Genomic DNA, 20,424 nt, shown 5'->3' with positions numbered 1-20,424 from the left:
GGCCAGGTTGGATGAGGCTTTGGGCAACCTGGTGTAGCGGAGGATTTCCCTGCCTGTGGCAGGGGGGTTGGAACTAGATGATCTTTGAGGTCCCTTCCAACCCTAACCATTCTATGATTCTATGATTCTAAAAGCTCAAGGAAAGGAGGAGGAAGGGGAGGATAGTTGTTTGTATGGCATTTGTCTTCCCAAGTAACCGTCACGGATGCTGAGGCCCTGCTTTCCAGGAAGCAGCTAAACATCCGCCTACCAATGGGAGGTACAGAATGAATTCCTTTGCTTTCCTTGTGCACGCACCTTTTGCTGCACCCACTAAACTATCTTTATCCTGATCCATGAGTCTTCTCACCTTTTTCTACCTTCTCCCTACGCTGTGGGAAAGGGGAGCGAGCAAATGGCTGTCGGCCAGTCAACCCACCACACAAGTTTTACATGGAAAATATGAGTGGTTGCTGAAATTAAGCATCAACAGCAGGTTAAACTGCAAGTACTTGCACCTGAACTTCAGTTACTTTGAAACCTGCTACTAAAATCCAGGTTTATATGTTGGATCAAATTATGAGCTCTTTTTGTGATATGGTAAAGGCTTCACAAGTCTGTGCATGTAATTGGGTCTTGTATAAACAGAAAGGACAGACTCAGAGTCAAGCTAACGAAGCAAAGCAATAATGTTTCTGCAGAAGACCAAAGAAAAAAAACAGCAGGGCACGTGTGTGTACACATCTTCATAACTACGCTTATTTCAAGGAACTACACTACATTAAACAACATAATTCATGTTATTTTAGCTGCTTCACAGTTACTAAGGTAAAATTTCTCAAAGATCATTCTACTCTTAAGTCTCATATTACCACTCATCTCACAGCAGCTGTATCACAAAGCGACAGTGCTCTTGACATTTTGTAGAGTCACACACAGTTCTCTCAGACTTTGTGACTCCTTACCAAACAGAAATTTGGCATTTCACAAAGGTGTAAAAATAAATCTACTCATTTTTTCAATGTAAAGGATTATAAAACAGTCAATTGACCAAATAAGTACATGTTTGAATAATTGTAAACCCAGTAAGATTTCAGGTATTTTATGAGCACAAAGGAGAAAAAATTAATCGACACAAAGCCTTTTCAAAATACATGCTTTCAATTCAGTCTGAAAACAAAGCAAAAATGAGCACCACTCTTCAAATCTATCCTTTGACCTGATGCCTTTAATTTAAGACTTACCTATTGATCCTTTAGCTGCTATTGCAACTGCTTCCAAAAGAACCTGAATAATACCAGCACGAACTCGTGGTGAGTCTCTTTTGCGAACATCAAGGTGTCCAAGAATTTCTTGTATTACATGATGGGAATATTGTGCCTATTAAAAAATAAACAAATATTAAGGAAAGCTCCATCTGTAACTTTAATAAGAATAAACTCATATACCATCCAGCTATAGTTGGGACCATGTTCCTACTCTGCAACATTCTGACTCATAAATTTCAATCAATTCATGATTAAATACAGATTAAAAAAAACTACCATGACAGATGAGGACACACAAGTCCACCCAGCCCAGTACACAAAAGCTTACAGCATTAAAATATCCAGTAATGTCATTCAGCCAACTGCAGTTCAAGGACCTCAGCTGGTCTTACAAAAAAGCACCATTGAGATACATATTCCACTGAGAAAACGCAGCTTTCTTCCACAGACCTGGAATTTTATGACTTTATTTTTTGGGTGTCTGTGCTTGATGCAATCCAAGAATCAGACCTTGATCGTATTTACAACAGACAACAGGAAAAATCAATCAGCACAATACAGTTCCATGCGAAGTTGGTTTCTTGGGTTGCAAAAGCAGCACAGCTGTACCGGCAAGGAGAAACGACCCACTGAAGTGCGATTTATTTATCAAGCACAATGTTGGATTCGTACGGCTATCCTGCTCCTTGCTCTGGAGCTTGCTGAAGGAGCTATCTTCCATGGAGAATCCTTTCATCCTTTTTTCTTCTACAGGTGTACAGTAATTGAAAGTAAATCAGATAACTTCTGATCACAAACCATGGTTAGCTTATTATTTGGAAAGTTTAAAGAATAAGGCTAAGGAGTTATGGAAACAGATCTTTTGGATTCTTTGTCTTCATCTACTCTCTATCAGTATCATGCTGAGTTGAGTATTTAAACCTGAGTCATGTGGTCAAAACATGTACACGAGGAAAAAAAAAATCCAGGAGAAAATCCTACCTGTATAGAATACATGATGATTTTGAAGCAGGAAACAGCAAATTCATTGGGATCCCATAGTCTATGATGGTCCAAATGCCTGTAATAAAAAATTAAGGGACTTGAAATAATGATATTCCACAGATATAATAAATGGCATCTTATAGTTTTCTCAAAACTCACCTCAAAGGGATTATTTCCTTATATAAAGCTTCTAAACAATTACTTAGTAACTAGGTGAGAAAACTTCAGAAAAGCATTTGTTTTCGACTTTAAGGATGCGATCATGAAACATTTGTCTGTAACAGAAATTCCTGATCTTCTAGTTTCAGGAATTTATGGAACCTAGTCATAACAACGATACAGTTAAGAATATACTGTTTCCGTACAAATTGCATGCGTTCAAATGGCTGTGACATTATGTGCTTATTCACATGGAAGACACACACTGAAGAGGATGGTTACAATACCTTGACAAACTTCCACTCTAAATAAGATAAAGAATTTGTTTTGAATCAGGAGCTACAAAATACCTATGGCTGAATTTTACATTCATAGAGACTCTACGTTACATCCTTAGAGACTCTAAGAACTATTTTCGTTTTCAGTCTTTTCATGAATAATATAAGGGGAAAACAAAAAAGAGCTACTCTTTGTGTATATACTCCTTTATCGCTCTGAAGCATTTCAACACTTTCTGCAAGAAATATCAAAACAGAATCAGAACGATAAATGCATCAGTTTCTCTTTAAATGGGATAGGAACCACTGATGAAAAACTGTCAGTTTGAAGCAAAGACAAGAAATTCTGCTTAAGCACTATATGCTGAAAGCTATGAATAGAGAACACATCAAATTTTCCAAAAAGGAGATCTGAGTACCTGGAAAAGCATGGCAAAAATAAATGCATTTTTAAATCTGAAACACTGAAAAAAAGGAATTTGGAATGCCTTTTAATCGGAATGATTTAGGTAAAAGAAAAAAAAAAACACACCAAACAACAAACCACAAAAAAACCCACAAAACAGATGCCAAAACCCACAAAAAAACTTTCTTACAGAAACTGAATTTTGGTAGTGTTTCTAAACAGGTATCTCAGCTACAGAAACACTATTGGCCTGCTCTTTCCCAAAGAACACAGTAAACATGTAAAGATGCTTCAAATAACAACCTTGAAAGCATACAGGTGAAAGAAGTCCGTACTCTGAATGCAAGAGGACTGAATGGATGCTTAAACTGGAATAAATTTAACTGAAATAAATTCCAGAATCTGGAATTCTCACTGGCCAGCTGCTACCAGGCTAGTGACCCAACTGAGCACACGGGTCTCCTTCAAGGTTGATTAAACCAGCTGGCATAAAGCAACCCTCTCCTGTGCCCTAAATTATCTTGCAGTCCATTGCAGGGCTAAAATAACGTACTGCCATTTTCACAAAATACCTACCTTTAACAGAAATCCCTACAGGAAAGAATTCCAGGAATTTTAAAGGTGTTTGTCTGCCAAGGTAACGGCATATTTGCATTACTAAACTGGACTATCTGTTGGGGATAGCTGCCTTTCCTGTGCACATTCCAAACACACAGGTAGACTTAATCCTGCCTTGGGCTAGAAAGACAAACAAAATTACTTCTTTAAATCCTTCAAGGCTTAGTGGTTTATAATATACTTATCTGTGTCTTCCTCCTCTCTGATATAATTCCAGTACAGTCCATCATTTCTTGTACACGATAGCTTATTTTAGCTCACCTATTTTCTATTTGTCTCATCAAATACAAAATCATGGTCTCCACTATCTTCACCTGATTGGAACTGATCCTTTAATCTTTCAGGGTAGCATGTGTTCTCTGTTACCTTTGACAGACCCAAAGATCTATTCAGGCAGATTATGGTCAACTACATCTTCTATCAAGCTTTTTTTAAAAACCTTTCCTCTCAAAACAAGACATACAGTTTTCTTTTTCCAAAAAGAGAAAGCATCAGCTACTTCAAGTAGCTGAACTGATGGGAAGACAGCAGGAGGAAGATGACAGCCTACGTTAATGTTCTCTGTAATAGCTCAACAGGCAGCATACTTTGTATACTGGAATTTTCCTCCTAAGAATATACATTACTGTAGGTGATATATTTCACTTGTCATAATGCAGGCAGTGTATTCAATGTAGTTTTGTTTTTGTAAAAGATGGTAAATGGTATTTTCAGCATGGTGCATTTAGTTTTGCTAAAATCAAGTCACATTTTGCCTATTTTTTCCCAATTCAATTTCTTTTAATAAAGAATATCTAAGTAATATTGCAAAACATTTTATTACTGGATTAACAAATGCCAAACTCTGCTTCATATATGGAGCAAATGTGCTCAACTAGGTTTCTCAAATTAAAAGGAACAGCAGAATCAACAGTGCAAATTACTAGTACTCTAGGGAGTGAGAGCCACTAATGGTCCCTGAATTCACTCACATTCACACATGCAAGCAATCCTTACAGTACAAAATGTCAAATTGATACCGATGATTAGAAAGCAGAACTCAGGCATGTATGGGAATATATAAAATAATCTTCGCATGCATTGTATCTGCTGAAAGAATATTAAACACCAGTCTTCTGATATTCAAAACTCTTGCACAGATGATGTGATAACTCACAAGAATGGAAATACGGTGAGACTAATAGGGTGTAAACTTGGGAAGCTGTTTGTAGTCACTAGATTGCTGTATCCCTCTGGATCTGCCTAATCTATTCATCATTGCAAATTCATGCTAAGTCAGTCTGAATCACTTGTGATGACACAAAATATAAAATTTTTTCATACCGTATTAATACAAAAATTTTTACTTTCATTAAGCAGTTTGCCAGATTCATCTGTCAGATTTCATTCAAAATGAGAATTTGAGAGTTTCTAGCAACTAAGTGTAGAGACACTTATAACTATGGAGATTTTCTGCCGAAGGCAAAGAGAATTAAGGTCAATTCAAACTCGTAGCAGGAGACAGACTTCAGATTTCAGCTACCTACATTATATTTAAATTCCTCAGCCTTCGAATGTACTCAGCCTCATGATGCAAGAAGCACTGTTCTCTTAGTTTTGCAAGGAAGTGGTACCATGTTGACTGATATTTCAATGCCACATGAAGTAAGACTTCAAGTGGGGAAACAAAGCTGCATCTTCAGTGTTAGCACTGTAGTAAGTGGCCTTATCTTTATTTCTGGAGCTTTCTTAAAAGCTGTGAAATTTTTGAAAACTGTTAGGAAAAACTGTTTTCTAATCAAGTATAGAATCATAGAATCATAGAATGGTTAGGGTTGGAAGGGACCTTAAAGATCATCTAGTTCCAACCCCCCTGACATGGGCAGAGAAATCCTCCACTACACCAGGTTGTCCAAAGCCTCATCCAACCTGGCCTTGAACACTTCCAGGGATGGGGCATCCACAACTTCTCTGGGCAACCTGTTCCACTGCCTCACCACCCTCAATGTAAAAAGTTTCTTCCTTATATCTAATCGAAATCTCCCCTCTTTCAGTTTAAATCCGTTGCCCCTTGTATACATAAATTAAGTCAGGCTTTTCAATCAGATAAAGCACAATGGACTCACTACCTCAAACTTTTGTTCTACCAATTCTGCTAGTTCACAAAGTGAAGGTAATTAGAGCACTCTCTTTTTGTTTAGGAAAAGCAGTTTGGAAATTGCATTTTCTGCATCTCTTGCACTTCAAAAATACTAAACATTTACAGTAGTTATTTATAAAAAGATAAATTTAGTTGGCAATTCTTCCTCGAAATGGAACACAAAAATGACCATAAAGATTTATATTCTATTCATAAAAGAGATAATATATGCTCAATATATTGTGTCATTTTCTACTGATTTCAGCACACAAATGCAGCGTGTGGCATATGGAGGTGCACAAAGACTCAAGTGGATCAGCTTAGGATCACACTGAGTAAGAAAAGAAATTAAGCTGGAAATAACACTTTGAATGAATAAAGTTTTGAATCTGCCACAAGAAACGCAGGTATGACACCTTCTGAAATCCCAAACCAAGTACTAATCCTATTGTAGAGAATCAGAAATTGTTTGTGGGAAACTGCCCTGATATTGAAATGATTCAAAAGACTAAAGTAACGGCACATGCTGATAAAAGTTTTGAGATAAGTCCATAAAAGGAACTTAAAAAGTGGTAAGAAGACAACTGCAATATAGTTCCAAATAGTCCACTCGGACTGTTTAGTACTGTTAGACCCTTAGTCTTTGCAGGAAGAATTAGGCCATCTAAGAGAAAATATTTCTGTAACAGGGGAGTATCCTGAAAATCTACAATGAGGAGCAAGCAGGTCTCCTCATCGCCAGGAAAAGACAGGGTTTTAAAGTTGTATCACTGAGTCTAGTGCTTTCTGCGAAGACTTCTCCTGAGAACATGCCTACTTTGTAGACACTAGTAGAGATGAAAGAAGGAGATATAAGTTCTCTCAATGCTTGCAGCTTTTTTCAGACCGTATTTTTTAATGAAGCAATTCGGGCAATGCAAAGAACTGAAAAATGCTGGACTTGATAGTTAATACATCAGCTATAATGTGTACTGTGTGCATTCGTGCATAATGCTCATACTGCACAGACATATGACATTCAGTACTTAAATAAGCTGTTAAAGACATCCCTCACAGAATATCTAAACAGGTCTTGGCAGAAAACTGGATGGAAGTAGAAATCTTAACTTTACTCTTAAGAGTAAAGATTAAGTTTAACTTTAACAGTTATCTATGGGACATTAATATCTTGAACAGTTTCGCACTCAAGGAAGGCCAGCTGAGGCAACAACCTATCCAAATCATTATACCACACTTCTCAAATCAGTAAAATGGGACACACACTTCCCAATAACTATCTTCAAGTCAACAGACAGGCAACAAAGAGGTGAGATAAAAAGAGGGGTAACTATTTTAAGAAACATGAGTAACTATTAGTAGAATCCTTTGGGTTGAAAAGGAGGAAGGAATTTAACACAACACAATTAGAGTATGAAATAAAAAAAAAAACACTCTTAAGATAAGACCTTCCATGAATTTTCAACTTACGCGAAAACTGGTCTGACAGCATTATTCATATTTCCATAGGTTGCTCGTCCTAGTAGTTCCCTGAAGCAATTCTCAGCCAGCAGAGCAGGATTTTCCTCTTTCTCTCCTCTTGTAGGAGAGGATGGAGGGCCTATTCTGCTGAAATGAGACAAAAGTACATCAATTTTACTACTAATTAATATTCGGCCTCTTACTGTAGACTTTCTTGGCTCTACAATGTTCATGAGTCACGCTCTTGATCTAGGCAAGAACTGTATCTCAAATACACGTCAAACCAGAATTCTGAATAAAACAATTTATTCTCTTACAGCAGGAGTGTAGATCATCTATTCACTCAGTACTGACCACTGGTATTAGTAAATATTTTTATGGCAAAAACAATGGCTGTTAATAGTGATTTACCTTGTTACCCACTGCATTTTGACAAACTGTTACCCATTGCTAACAACGAATGAAGGCCATGAAACCGCGCAAAAAGATAGGCAGAACCTTAGTCATTTTGTTCAGACTAATGATCTCATTCACCTGCCCACCACTGAATGCACACTGTGTGGGTAAGTGTTGAATAAAACTCCAATACTTCTGCAGAAACAGATGGCTTGTGAGTTGGAAAAAACTCTGACTGAACTAATTAGAACATTATCACCCACAGTTACCCCTGACTAGTCAGCGTACAAGTCAGTCACCTTCTGACTGAGTCCTCCAGTCTTAGTATGGAGAGGATTGTTTGGGGTGTCCGTGCCCCGGTGCCGGCAGAGGGGCTGCGGGGGGCTCCGCGCTGCAGTGGGGAGGCAAATTCCTGCGGGAGCTGCGGCCGGGGGGAGCCCGGGGGGAGCGGGGTGTCCCTGAAGGGCTGCAGCCTGGGAAGGGCCGTGCTGGAGCGGGAAGACGGGTGAGGAGGGGGAAGCGGCCGAGAGGGGCTGTGATGGACCGACCGCAGCCCCGTCCCCATCCCTGTGCCCCTCGGAGGGAGAGGAGTTGGGAGTGAACGGGTGAAGCTGGGAATGGGGAAAAGGTAGAGAGGAAAATATGTTATTTTTTTGTCTTTGTTTCTCACTAACCAAATCTATTTTAGCTGACAGTAAGTTAAATTCATTTTCTTTAAGTCAAGTTTGTTTTGCCTGTGATGGTAACTGGTAAGTGAGCTTCCCGTCTTTACCTCAACCCAGGAACTTTTTAATCCTATTTTCTCCCCTATCCTGCCAAGGAGGTGGGGAATGAAAGAACAGGTGGGTGAGAGTTTGGCTTTTAGCCAGGGCTAATGCATCACAAGGACTGAAAAGCATGATATCTATTTTATAATGTCTGCATCAGTACACACAAACCTCTTATTTTTAACCTTACTAAAATACAACACTTTGTCAAGTTGTTTTTTGCCATGTAGTATTCTTCACCTTTCTGACACTGTTGGGCAACTGGACTGCCATATTTAACACACAGTATGTTACTAATAACTTGGACAGGAAAAAACCCCAAACACCTTTCACATTTGGAAATATATTTTTAAGATGTGGATACTGATGTTAATTTGCCCATACTATATTTATAAAGGTGTCCCTTGTTGAAGGAGGATTATTCTTTCACTAAAAGCATTACTCTGAAAAAGAAACCTGGCAACTGATTTCTTCAGTCAGAAAATAATTAAAACAAAAAAATACAGATTATCAAACTTTGCATCAAATAAATATGCCAAGAAGTGTTAAACTGCATAAGTTTTACTGAGAAACTTGTCCTTTAACAAGAAGATTACTGTTATTTCAGTCATAGAAATATAGTACTGATAGTAAAGAACAATAAAAAATGATGACACGATGAGGAGAGGAAAAAAGCAATGGGTGGGGGAGAATTTAATATTACCACAGCTACTATTCCTTCAGATACTAAAATACTCCAATGAGTGTCTTAATTTAAAATAAAAATCCTTTTAAATTAAAAAGGAATTAAAATCAGCATTTAAATATCAATTTCATTTCATATGGAAATTTTAACTTATGATTTAATAAATCTTGCAGTGCAAAGCAAGGCTTTAATGTGTCATACTAATGACAGCAGCAATGAACAAACTTCTGTAAAGTTCAAATACTGTCATATGCAATTACTTCTCTTCTCTTGGTTGATTTTAAATAGCCTAATTCCCATAGTACAATACCAGAGTAAGACTATTGAATTAAAGACAGAATTCAGACACAAGCAAAACTACAGAAACCAGACTGTTCTGGACAAACTAAAACCTACTCAGGCCCATATTCCACCACTGAGCTTTGAAGGGAATCGCCTGTCCTCACCGTGGAATAACTAAAATCAGCACCCGCACTGTAAATAAGTGCAAGGTAAAGCCTTTCTAGAAGAGTTTCCAGTTTCCCAGTTCTCATTTTTGTTGCAGGCCTTGACAATGTTTCTTGATTCATTTTTTGTGTTCTGTGGTGTGGGTTTTGTTTTTTTTCCTTTGCCCAAAGTCACCTCCTTTTCAGCACAGAGACTTGAATTACTAGAGCAAATTAAAGGCATTTGAAATGTATTTCTGAATTTAAGTGCTTCACACAACATACCATTAAGCTGTTACTAATATTTCATTTAAATAGAGCAGTTGAGAGGTGGAAGACTGAGGAAGAAAGAAATAAATTAGTTCCCCTAAGGTGCAGTATCACTCATTGAGAAGTACTGTACCTATAGGTGGCAAGTATTTTTGTTTGCACAAAACACATTGTAGAAACTTAAGTGAGGGTTCATTCACCTACATTAACATTATGCAACTATGCATTAGGAGATTTATTTTAGACTGCAGAAATCAGTACACTAAAACCTTAATCATATTTTCATTTCTGCAGGGCAAGCTTGTGCATTAAACGTTTAGAAGTGATCACTAAGAGCATCAGCTTTAGTTAATGCTCACTCTTCAGCATCATAAAACTGTAGCTTCACAGCATTATAAAAAGTCAAATACTGAAATGCCACTAGTTCAAATGAACACGTAACATCATAGTTGTAATATCTTCTGATAGCAAAGGATCTTCTGATGTTTCAAGACTACTGCAATCTAAAAGTTGCAATATAAAAATCTTGTTGCCTCTGGTAACATCAGTGTTTCAGAAGTTACCATAACATTGCTCGCTTGTCAGATTTTAATAAAAAAAAAAGCCCCAGGCACTCTGTTAGATAAGAAATGAGAAACAGTTTTACACGTGGACAATGATTACAATTTTAAAAGGCATGACAATTTGTATAAAAGCCACCACGCATATCACTGAACTGCAGCTTTGCCCAGCTGCTGTGCCCCTCCATCTCCCTGCTTTTTTTCCTGTACTGCCTAGACTCTGATCGAGACAGTTGGGCAACCTTCTCAGCGCAGGGAAGATACAAATGACAGTGCAGGACTGTCATTCCCATTGCTGTTTTGACACAGATTCCCTGGAACGCAGCAGCATTACAAAGGCAGGTTGAGGGGGCGGGGAAGGCAGCAGGCTGCACAACGCACACACACAGCTAGTCTGTCTGGAACAATTCTAGTTAAAATGCAGTAAAAATAAGTTATCTTTAAAGCGTTTGCATATGCAATCCTACAGAAGGTGACTCCTCAGCAATGCTCGGCGTCTTATTTTAGAATAGGTTAAAGGAATAAATTGCCATCCAGTCTTCACAGTCTAAAACATTAATCTCAGACTGCATCAGCACATTCAAAATCATCCCCCATTGTCTGTAGGAATCACATTTTTGTTTTGACCTTAACAGCACCTACCTCTACATATTTCTCACTAAATGTTCCTTAGTGAGATGAAAGATGAAGTCATTCATGAAAGACAATGAATATAAAATTACTCTCTTAACTTTTTAAAGAACAGCTTTGTACAGCCTCTCAAGTTTCTACATTCAAATGAGCAACTCGTACTCATTTGGTTTCACTGACTTGGTTTTTAAACAAAGATCAGAAAAACCTAGTATTTCTCTGCATCCAGACTTTCTCTACTACCACAAGTCCAGAAGAGTGAGATACAAAATGCATTTTGCAAGAACTAATCTCTTCAACTGGTCTTCCAGCTTTCTTGTGGATAATATCTATCAGAAAAGGTGACAACAAGGAACTGGAAGGAGGGACGTTTTGAAGTACAGCATTTTTCATCACAAACATCTAATCACAGGCTTAAACTGGCCCAGAGTAACTCAACATCTCATGCATGAGACTTCTTTAATACCACAAAACCAGGATTGGTCAACATGATGAGACATGTGAAGTAAGACTTAACCACTACTTTTGAGTGGAGTAGCTACAGGAATGTGTACACTCACCCTGAGAAAAAAATACATTCTAATCAACCGCTAAAACAGCACTTACATGAACATTACAGATACACTGGAAAGACATGAAGTCAAGTCTGCAAGTGCTAGAGTGTCCTTCTGCCTTAAGTAAGGCTGGCACTTTCAGCTCTGCAGTTATCATGAAGAATATGTTACAAACTAAGTTAAAACACCATTTCGATGTCCAATTTCATACATCCCTACTCCATTTTAGAGATGCACATAAACTAACATGCATGATTGACTCTTCCGAACTTTCTTCCAGAAAACCTGAAGGAGGGAGGAATAGTCATAGAATCATAGAATGGTTTCTTTTGGAAGGGACCTTGAAGATTATTTCAAGGCCAGGTTAGATGAGGCTTTGGGCAACATGGTGTAGTGGAGGGTTTCTCTGCCCATGGCAGGGGGGTTGGAACTAGATGATTTTTAAGGTCCCTTCCAACCCTAACCATTCTATGATTCTATGATCATCCAGTTCCAAACCCCCTGCTATAAGCAGAGACACCTTCCCCTAGATCAGGTTACTCAAAGTCCCACACAACCTGTCCTTGAACAATTCCAGGGAGGGGAGAGCCGCAACTTCTCTGGGCAACCTGTGTTTCACCGCCTTCAATGTAAAAAATTTCTTCCTTATAACTAATTGAAATCTCTCCTCTTTCAGTTTAAAGCCATTACTCTTTGTCCTATCACTACATGCACTTGTAAAAAGTCCCTCTCCAGCTTTCCTGTAGGCCCCCTTTGAGTACTGGAAGGCTGCTCAAAGGTCTCCCTGGAGCCTTCTCTTCTCCAGGCTGAAACACCCCAACTCTCTCAGCCTGTCTTCATAGCAGAGGTGTTCCAGCCCTCAGATCATCTTTGTGGCCCTCCTCTGGACCCACTCCAGTAGCTCCATGTCCTTCTTGTGTTGGGGATTCCAGAGCTGAACACAGTATTCAAGGTGGGATCTCACAAGAGCAGAGTAGAGGGGCAGAATCACCTCCCTCGACCTGCTGGCCACGCTGCTTTGGATGCATCCCAGGACACGGTTGGCTTTCTGGGCTGCCAGCGCACATTGCTGGCTCACATTGAGCTTCTCATCCACCAGCACTTCCAAGTGCTTTTCCTCAGGGCTGCTCTCAATCCATTCTCCATCTTTCAAGCAATGTCTTATACTATACTGCAGAATGCACGGTAATTATTTTGTAATACAGAATTGTAGTAAAGTACAACTGAGGAAAAACTCAATCTGATTTTTTAAGTATGCTACACTTTGTCTGATAGTCACGTAACTGGTAAGTGTGTTCATATATATGGACAGATAACAACATCCACAAATACAATTATATTTTTTAAAAGTTGTTTAAATATTAAATTTTTAAGTCCAAAAAGTGTCTCATCTGACACGTACTCAGAAGAATCTTGAATTAAGCTACTAAGGTTCCACCAGTAAAAATTACACTGATCTTTAAGGTAAGCTTTACCTATGTGTACTTCAATTTTAACAAAAAATTGTTATTTTCTATAGACTTAAGTTGGGGATATTTTCTGGAATTTCTGCTCTTTCTCAAATAATGCTTTAATTCCGTCTGCCAGAACAACATGCTTCTTACTCCTACTCTTCAAGATGCCTGTTTGTGCTCCACGAATATGAAGTCATATGTAAAACAAGATGAGAAATTCTCCATAACATCATTTAAGGTCAGCAGATCAATAACTTAAAAATATTGTTTTCAGCTCTTCTGTCACATGTGCATCATACAAGGCCCTTACTTGCCACTTGGAAAATCATTAGTCTTTTTTTCTACTGAATGTGCATTATAGAAAGTTTCAAGCAGCTAGTTCAGATATTTAATTAACAGAGGGTTTTTTGACAGATTTGTTTTTCTACCACCACTACTGCATTGCTCAACACATGACAGAAATTAGTCCTGCAGTACATATAAACTGATCTGCTTTAAGCAGCTGATCCAAATCCCATTTCAGTTAATTTTTCCATCAGTAGTTAGTTTAATTTTGCTGTATAAAGGAAAGTATATGCTTGAGGGCACTGTAAAAAGTAAGAAAGGAAAGGGCCCACCTGCATGTAAGAGCCCTGTAAAAGCAAGCAAAGGCTACCTAGGCTAATCTTGTTTAAACAGCAGTTTCAGAGACCTTTGTCTCTTATTCAGATCACTCTTCAGATGTAAAATCCAAGTGGATACTTTTATACACACTGTGTGGGCCCTTGGTTACATGCAGTAAAAAGATAAAGCATGGATAGATAGACAATTATTGATTTTAGTCATTTAGAGAAGACACAGGAACTGACAGAAATAAAAGAAGAAAAACAAGGCTGAGGAAAGGGGAAAAAACGCATCAAAACACAACAAACCAAAAAACCAGGAACCTGACAGATTTAGCAAGCTGCGTGTCACGTGAAAGCATGAAAAGCACGTTGTTATGGGAAGGCTGTTGAGCCTACTTACCAAGCAAGTGCTGAAGCAGCTAGGGTTGGACATGAAACAAATATTTAAGCTTGTTTGCATAGCTGAAGTTGGTTGTATGGAAATTTCCCAGTGGTAGCAATAAACACTTTTTACATCTACATGGTCTTTAGCCACAAATACGGACATTGACCAGAACAAGTGACTTTTCAATTATAAGGTGACTGGCATATCCTCTACATCAGTTATCAGAGATCTTTTTTGAAGGCATACCTGGCAGGTAGCATGCCTAGGAGCCACTGGAAGCAAAAGAAGAGAAGGGTGTCTACGTATAAAGAAATTTTAAATCCTCACTTTAAGTTGTGTTGCAGGAGAGATAGTTGTTACTAATGGCTAAATGGGAATTAAAACCTCAATTTTTAACAAACATAACTAGCAAAATCATTTCAGTCTCCTACAAACTTTGCTTACTGGTCTCTCTATCTGACATTAGAAAACAAATAGTTTACAATTTTTAAGAAGTTGAAATACGGACATACAATTTCTGGAGTATTTTTTAGACTGATAGAATCTAGAACAAGCGAAATGCATGCAGGTGGGTGAAAAGACTTTAAGACAAGAAACATTAAGAGAAGTTAAGCAGAGCTGTGCTATCAGTCTCAAGGAGACTCAGCTAGTAAACATCAGTAGTTATTTCCAATGAAAAGAAAAGAAAAATATATCTATCATAAAAACTAAGCCCAAAGATTCCTTGAAAAGCATGCAGACGACCAGGAATAAAAATACCTGTCAATATCTTCTATTTTCTGCATATTAAACAGCAATGACGGTACTATCTTGTCCATGTGCTGAGGTTCCCATATAGTCGCTCGAAGTTCATCATTAACTGTTTTCCGAACCACTCCCTGAATGCCCCTGATTCCAGCAATTCGGATCCTAAGGAAGGAAAAAAGTATTACGGAAAAGGAGAAACACAGTGCCTCCCAGGATGGCTGGTTACCTATTAGACAGTAGTAGTTCTGCAGTGTGGAACTTCATTAGGTTCTCACAAGCAGTAATTTGGAAATTTGGCCGATTCATTAAGGTTGTCTATTGGCTTTAAACACCTTTATAGCTTACAAGGGAGCTGACAAAACATACAGCTGAACAGAAGAGGATCTGTCAGGATAACACTGACTCTGATCAAGGAATACTCAAACTTGTGTATACCACCTCCAGAAGAAAGTCACGTGGATAAAACCCATCAGCTCTATGCAATTTACTTCCTTTCGGTTGAAACTCAACCCATTCCAGTGCTGAAGAAAAATGCTGTGAAGTTATCACAGCAAACCTGAAGCAGTATCTACCACAGTCTTGTGATCATACCTTTAAAAGTTGTAATTAAGGTTCTGGATCAATCATAAAAAATCCTTACAGAATTGTGCAAGATTCACAACACAGAAAGCAAAGGACAATTCTATCAACTTAAGCCTGACACACAGGAGGAAGCACTTTTATCCTAAAACCGTTTGAACAAAATTAACTGAGAACTGATCAACAACAATAAAATCATACAAAGAAAAAAATAATACAAGTTCTAAAACCCACTTAGTTTAGCTGTTAGCTATTTTCATTATTTTGTTATACAAAAATAGTTTGCAGGATAATCTGTGCAACGAAATGAATGGCAAAATGTTCTTTTTTGAAGTGGTAACAACAAATTAGCCATTATAATAAATTGTAGGAATAGAATTTTACTTACTGGAAACAAGTAGATGAAAGGGTGATACAATCATCAAGTGAAATAAGCACAAACTTTGCTAGAATTTGAAATTATTTCTATTAAAATCCATCCCTCATTTTTTAAATCTTAATTTCAGTATGGCCAACACATAACTAACCTTTGTTCAGTCAAATTCGCTAAATTAAAACATTTGCTAGATGAACTACAGAGCTAATCAAACTCTATAATTATTTTTATGTTTCGATTTCTATTTTTAATACTTAAATCTGTAGCCCCCTCTTTTTCAGCTCTTTCTAAACAAACACATGTGCATTCAACATGGATCCAATAACCATTCTAGACCTTTCAAGACAGTTTTAATAGGGTTACATAAAAAACAGAGAACAAGAAGGATGCACAAAAAGCTAGAAAAGCACTTGCTATTGCTGCATTACAACTGCAGTGCAGTATCCAATAATAAGTTTTCAATATTAAGGATCTAAGATTAAAATACAGAGCTTCCAAAATTCCATCACTGACACAAGGGGTTTTTTTTGCTTTTTAATTATTAGTTTTTAAGGTAATCAAGTTTTGCTGACACTTTAGAGACATTAAATACTAGCACTGACCTCCGCTGCAGAAAGGGAAATCTCACTTACCAGGTGGCACTCAGACTGGGGAGCCGACATTACCTGACTATGTGTGTAGACGATGTTCAAGCTCCCATTCAAGTCAGTCACTTCACTGGAACCTCAAGCTAAGCAGGTGAACAGTGACTCCAGATGTCTGTTTTAGGATGAGCTGAGTTACTTCCTAGGCCCCATCAACGATATCAACTACTTATGATGTCTGTGTTTAGAACTGCAGCCTGCAGTCATAGTTCATCTGTTTTGTTGAATTACCTCAGCCCCTACAGCACATCTGGTATGCCAATTCCAAGAACTCTGGATTGTTGTTCATAAAGATCTCTTTAAAGAGAGATACATTCAAACTGTTTAAGATGATGCGGAAAAAATGATACTGCTGTGCATTTCATCACCTGAGTAAAATAATGATTCAGATGGGGGAAAAAAGGCCACACTTCTGTGTACTGGAGCTCCACTAGCACTAATCTCATGCTCTTACTGTTGTACAAGAGGTTGAAAACTAGAGGTTGAAGTACTGAGGAAGCTGCAGCATTAAAATTCACCACATCTAGGAAAGATTTCATTCCTCTAAAGAATGCTCAGATAGGTATTAAAGCGGAGGTTACGTTTAAATCAAGGTCATGTATGGTCTTGCATCACTAGGACGAAATTCCTCCCTGACTAAGGGTACATCAACATTGCAAACTGAAATACCAACATTGGTGCAGGCTGACAATCTGAAGAGCAGAAGATTAGCACAGTTCTCCTACTCCTACAGCACTCACAGCTTTGAGGTATGTTACTCTGGGGTATCCTTATGAGTGGTAGATCATACGTTATAGACTAATCAGGAATGTACCAGTCTCTTAATTCATTCCATGCTCTAGTTCATTACTGATATTACCTCTCATTTGCAAGGGGGAATGAAGCTGAAAGTAGCACTAAAACTCCTGAGCTGAGTTAGCTTATTTCCTAACCTCCAATGAAATGGTTTACGGTAAGTAAGCAGTTTAACATTTGTTTCCGTTTCATTAAGCCTAAAAAGGCAAAATCTCAAAAAGCTCATTAAAACATTTATGAACACTATTTGTGACCATCAGCGTCAGGTAAATTACTGCACCTGACAGAAGCTTAAGTTATGAGGCAGTTGTATGATACGCTGGTTTCACTGGTGACACCTGCTGAAGAAGTTTCCATCCTCTTTGCCCGTTGGTCCTCAACTACAATGTACCATCCCTTCAGTTCTTCCCCAAACAATTCACGGCACCATCCTGTACAACCCTTTACTGGAATAATCTTCTTTAAGGGAAAGGAGGTGTGGGCAGGGGGCAAAGTACAGGAGAAGCAAGCGCATTTAATTCCAAATCTTTTAGAGACAAAGTTTACAGCAGAACCCTATGCACAGGAATAAGGTGACAAAAAAGACAGCAGTAAATTACAAAAAATGAGGAATGAACCAGAAGACTAAAGGAGGACTGAATTTGTTGTTTTCGTTTTGCTGTTTGTTTTTTTTCCTAAGCGATGTACACAGTATTCATTCATTCTGAAAGTACAGTTCATGGATTTTTAAAACTGCAAGCTTTTACAAAAAATCCTTATGCGTTGCAGCTAACTTAACAGCAGTACACCCAAAGGGCTGAATAAATGTTCAGCATACAGATTTTTCACAGTTGGCTGAACAATTTAATGCATGGAAATAAAAAAGATGAGTACAACAGAGATGTAAACCATATAATCTGAAAAGCCTGAAGTTTTCTAAAACTCTCAGGAGTGAAATACTGAGTGCCCATTGATATAAAGAGCACATCGGCAGGGGGAGCTGAAGTAAAAAAATTGTGATGCTTACATAATAGTGTAAAAAATTGTAATCCTAATTTGTGAGAGCATTTCAGTTTTACCCACAGTATCATACTGCAGACATCTAAGAAAAATCAATTTTAATGAGTAATTCTCAAATAGAAGGCTCAAAATATGCTTTTGCTATTCACGTAAGTAGCTCCATTAATTTCTCAAATGAGTTATGCAACTCACACACGTTTACAGTAATAAGTGGTGCCTTTCTGGAGACAATCCACGCAGTCTGGCAGGTATTATTCAGGTAAAATTCCACTTAAATATTCTAAGAGTTCTAGTCACCTAAGATTTGCAATATTCAGTGTTATTAAAAAAGTCAGACTTTGATTTTCTTCCTATGGAATGAACTATTCCACTACATATTATAATAAAAGCTGTATTACAGACTACATTAATGTGTTCAGACAGTTTTCTGTAATACATACAGAACGGCACTTACTTGGTTTGTATTTCTGGATCGTGGTCACATGAATGACACATGGCACTGAATCGAGACACAAAGAAGTCGTAGCGTCTGTGATACGAAGGTGTGTCTTCCTCAATGTTGGCAAATTTGACAAACTGGAAAATGAAATACATTAAAAAAGGTTTTGATACCACTTTCCCAAAAGAGAATAACGAATACTAAGCTTCATTTAAGAAGTAACACCACTTTGCTGGGCAGCCTGTTCCAGTGCTTGACAACCCTTTCAGTCGAGAAATTTTTCCTCATATCCAATCTAAAGCTCCCCTGGTGCAATCTGGGGCCATCTTCTCTTGTCCTATCGCTTGTTACTTGGGAGAAGAGACCATAACCCACCTCAGTAAAACATCCTTTCAGGTAGTTGTAGAGAGCAGTCCAAGCAATCAAATGGTACACCATCACTAGCAACATTCTGACTTAACAAAACTTAAGGGAAATAAACTTGGAGGCATTCTGTCAATTCTGTCTATCTTTACAAAACAGAAAAAGAAGGAGTCACGGAATTCTATTCCAGTCAACTTTAATGACATTTACAGAAAGACACTCTGAAAAAAAATTCCAATTTGCAAACATCTACAAAGTAAGTAGAAGAAAGAAGGGCTAAGTAACAGTCAACATGGATTTGTCAAGAACAAATCACATCAACCCAGCCTAAATTATTCCTATGACAAGGAAATAGATTCTGTGAATCCAGATGAAGCAGCATCTGTCAGATTTTAACGTCAGTTATGCTGTTGACAAAAAATACACAAAATTCTCAAAGGGAAGCTAGAAAAACACTGTCAAAAGAACACTTCCCATAAGATAGATGCAAAAAGAGCTTGGAAAAAACACAGAAACACTTGTAAATCATCTAACTACAACAATGTGTTGAGTGAACTTCTGAAGGGGCTTGTCTAGAGTACAGTAGTATTTGAATTTCTCTAGAGACTTAAGATGACAGAGTGGGCTCATCAAATTTGCAAAAAGAACAATAAGCTGGCTAGGACTGCAGGCACACTTCATGCCTGGTTCTTGACTAACTGGAAACAGGACCTGAGAAAGCAAGGATGCAATTTAGGAATGACAAATGCAAAATGCCATTTTAAGACAGCTGTACAAATACAAGCTGAATGCAGAAAAGAAACTGCACATTCAACAAAAGTCAATGTTGTTATACCGGTATGAAAAAGAAAACAATGTATTGCGATACATGTGTACTACCCATGACACCTATGAAGAAATTTTTGCCATCTAATTGGCACTAATAAACCATTAGATGAAGTACTGCACCCAGCTGAAGCACCACAGCTCAAGATGGTGATTAACTGATACAGTCCTTCAATTATTCAAGGGATGAACAAAGCTTTAGATAAACACCTGTTTAAAAAGACTGAAAGACATCAAATTATCTAGTCTAGAGCTGCATAAAAGAGATTAGTCTTACAATGTACAGAAGATAGCTATAAAAAGAAAAGAAATAAATGGTTTTCTTTGCCCAATGGTAATAGGAAAAGCAGTAACAGGCTTACCATGAAGCAAAGGCTACCGAAGTGAGACACTAAAAAACTCCTCCTTTCTAAAGTGAGCAGACTGCCTAAAGACATTTTGGATTCTCCATCACTGACAGTTTTAAGAACAGACTAGGGGGAAGAAAAAAAGGGAAAGGAAAGGTTGAACATAGTGCTGGTTCTGCCCCGAAGCAGGGAGATGTCCCATTAAGATCCCTCCATCTCTTCTCACCCCAGTATTCTTCTCACCAATTGCTGAGCACAGGCTGAGGCATTTCTTGTTTACTTGTCAAGATGCAGAACCTGCTTTTATCAG

At 38.0% G+C, this 20,424-nt stretch overlaps 1 protein-coding gene across 4 annotated transcripts in view; it reads right to left on the bottom strand.

Moving 5' to 3' along the window:
* EFR3A (EFR3 homolog A) overlaps positions 1-20,424 on the bottom strand; it is a 68,252-nt gene that overhangs the window by 31,261 nt on the left and 16,567 nt on the right. For 3 of the 4 annotated variants that reach the window (XM_086608850.1, XM_086608851.1, XM_086608853.1), the window contains exons 5-9: positions 18,595-18,716; positions 14,760-14,909; positions 7,279-7,416; positions 2,229-2,307; positions 1,224-1,359 (exon numbers count right to left, since the gene is read on the bottom strand). In XM_086608850.1, the coding sequence (XP_086464976.1) occupies positions 1,224-1,359; positions 2,229-2,307; positions 7,279-7,416; positions 14,760-14,909; positions 18,595-18,716 (625 nt within the window). The remainder of the gene's footprint in view (positions 1-1,223; positions 1,360-2,228; positions 2,308-7,278; positions 7,417-14,759; positions 14,910-18,594; positions 18,717-20,424) is intronic. The other variant, XM_086608852.1, reaches the window with a different exon arrangement.

The sequence above is a fragment of the Tauraco erythrolophus genome, chromosome 3 (genome assembly GCF_009769465.1).
Source record: "Tauraco erythrolophus isolate bTauEry1 chromosome 3, bTauEry1.pri, whole genome shotgun sequence".
NCBI classification, from domain to species: Eukaryota; Metazoa; Chordata; class Aves; order Musophagiformes; family Musophagidae; genus Tauraco; species Tauraco erythrolophus.
This window is presented reverse-complemented; position numbering and strand designations above follow the sequence as displayed.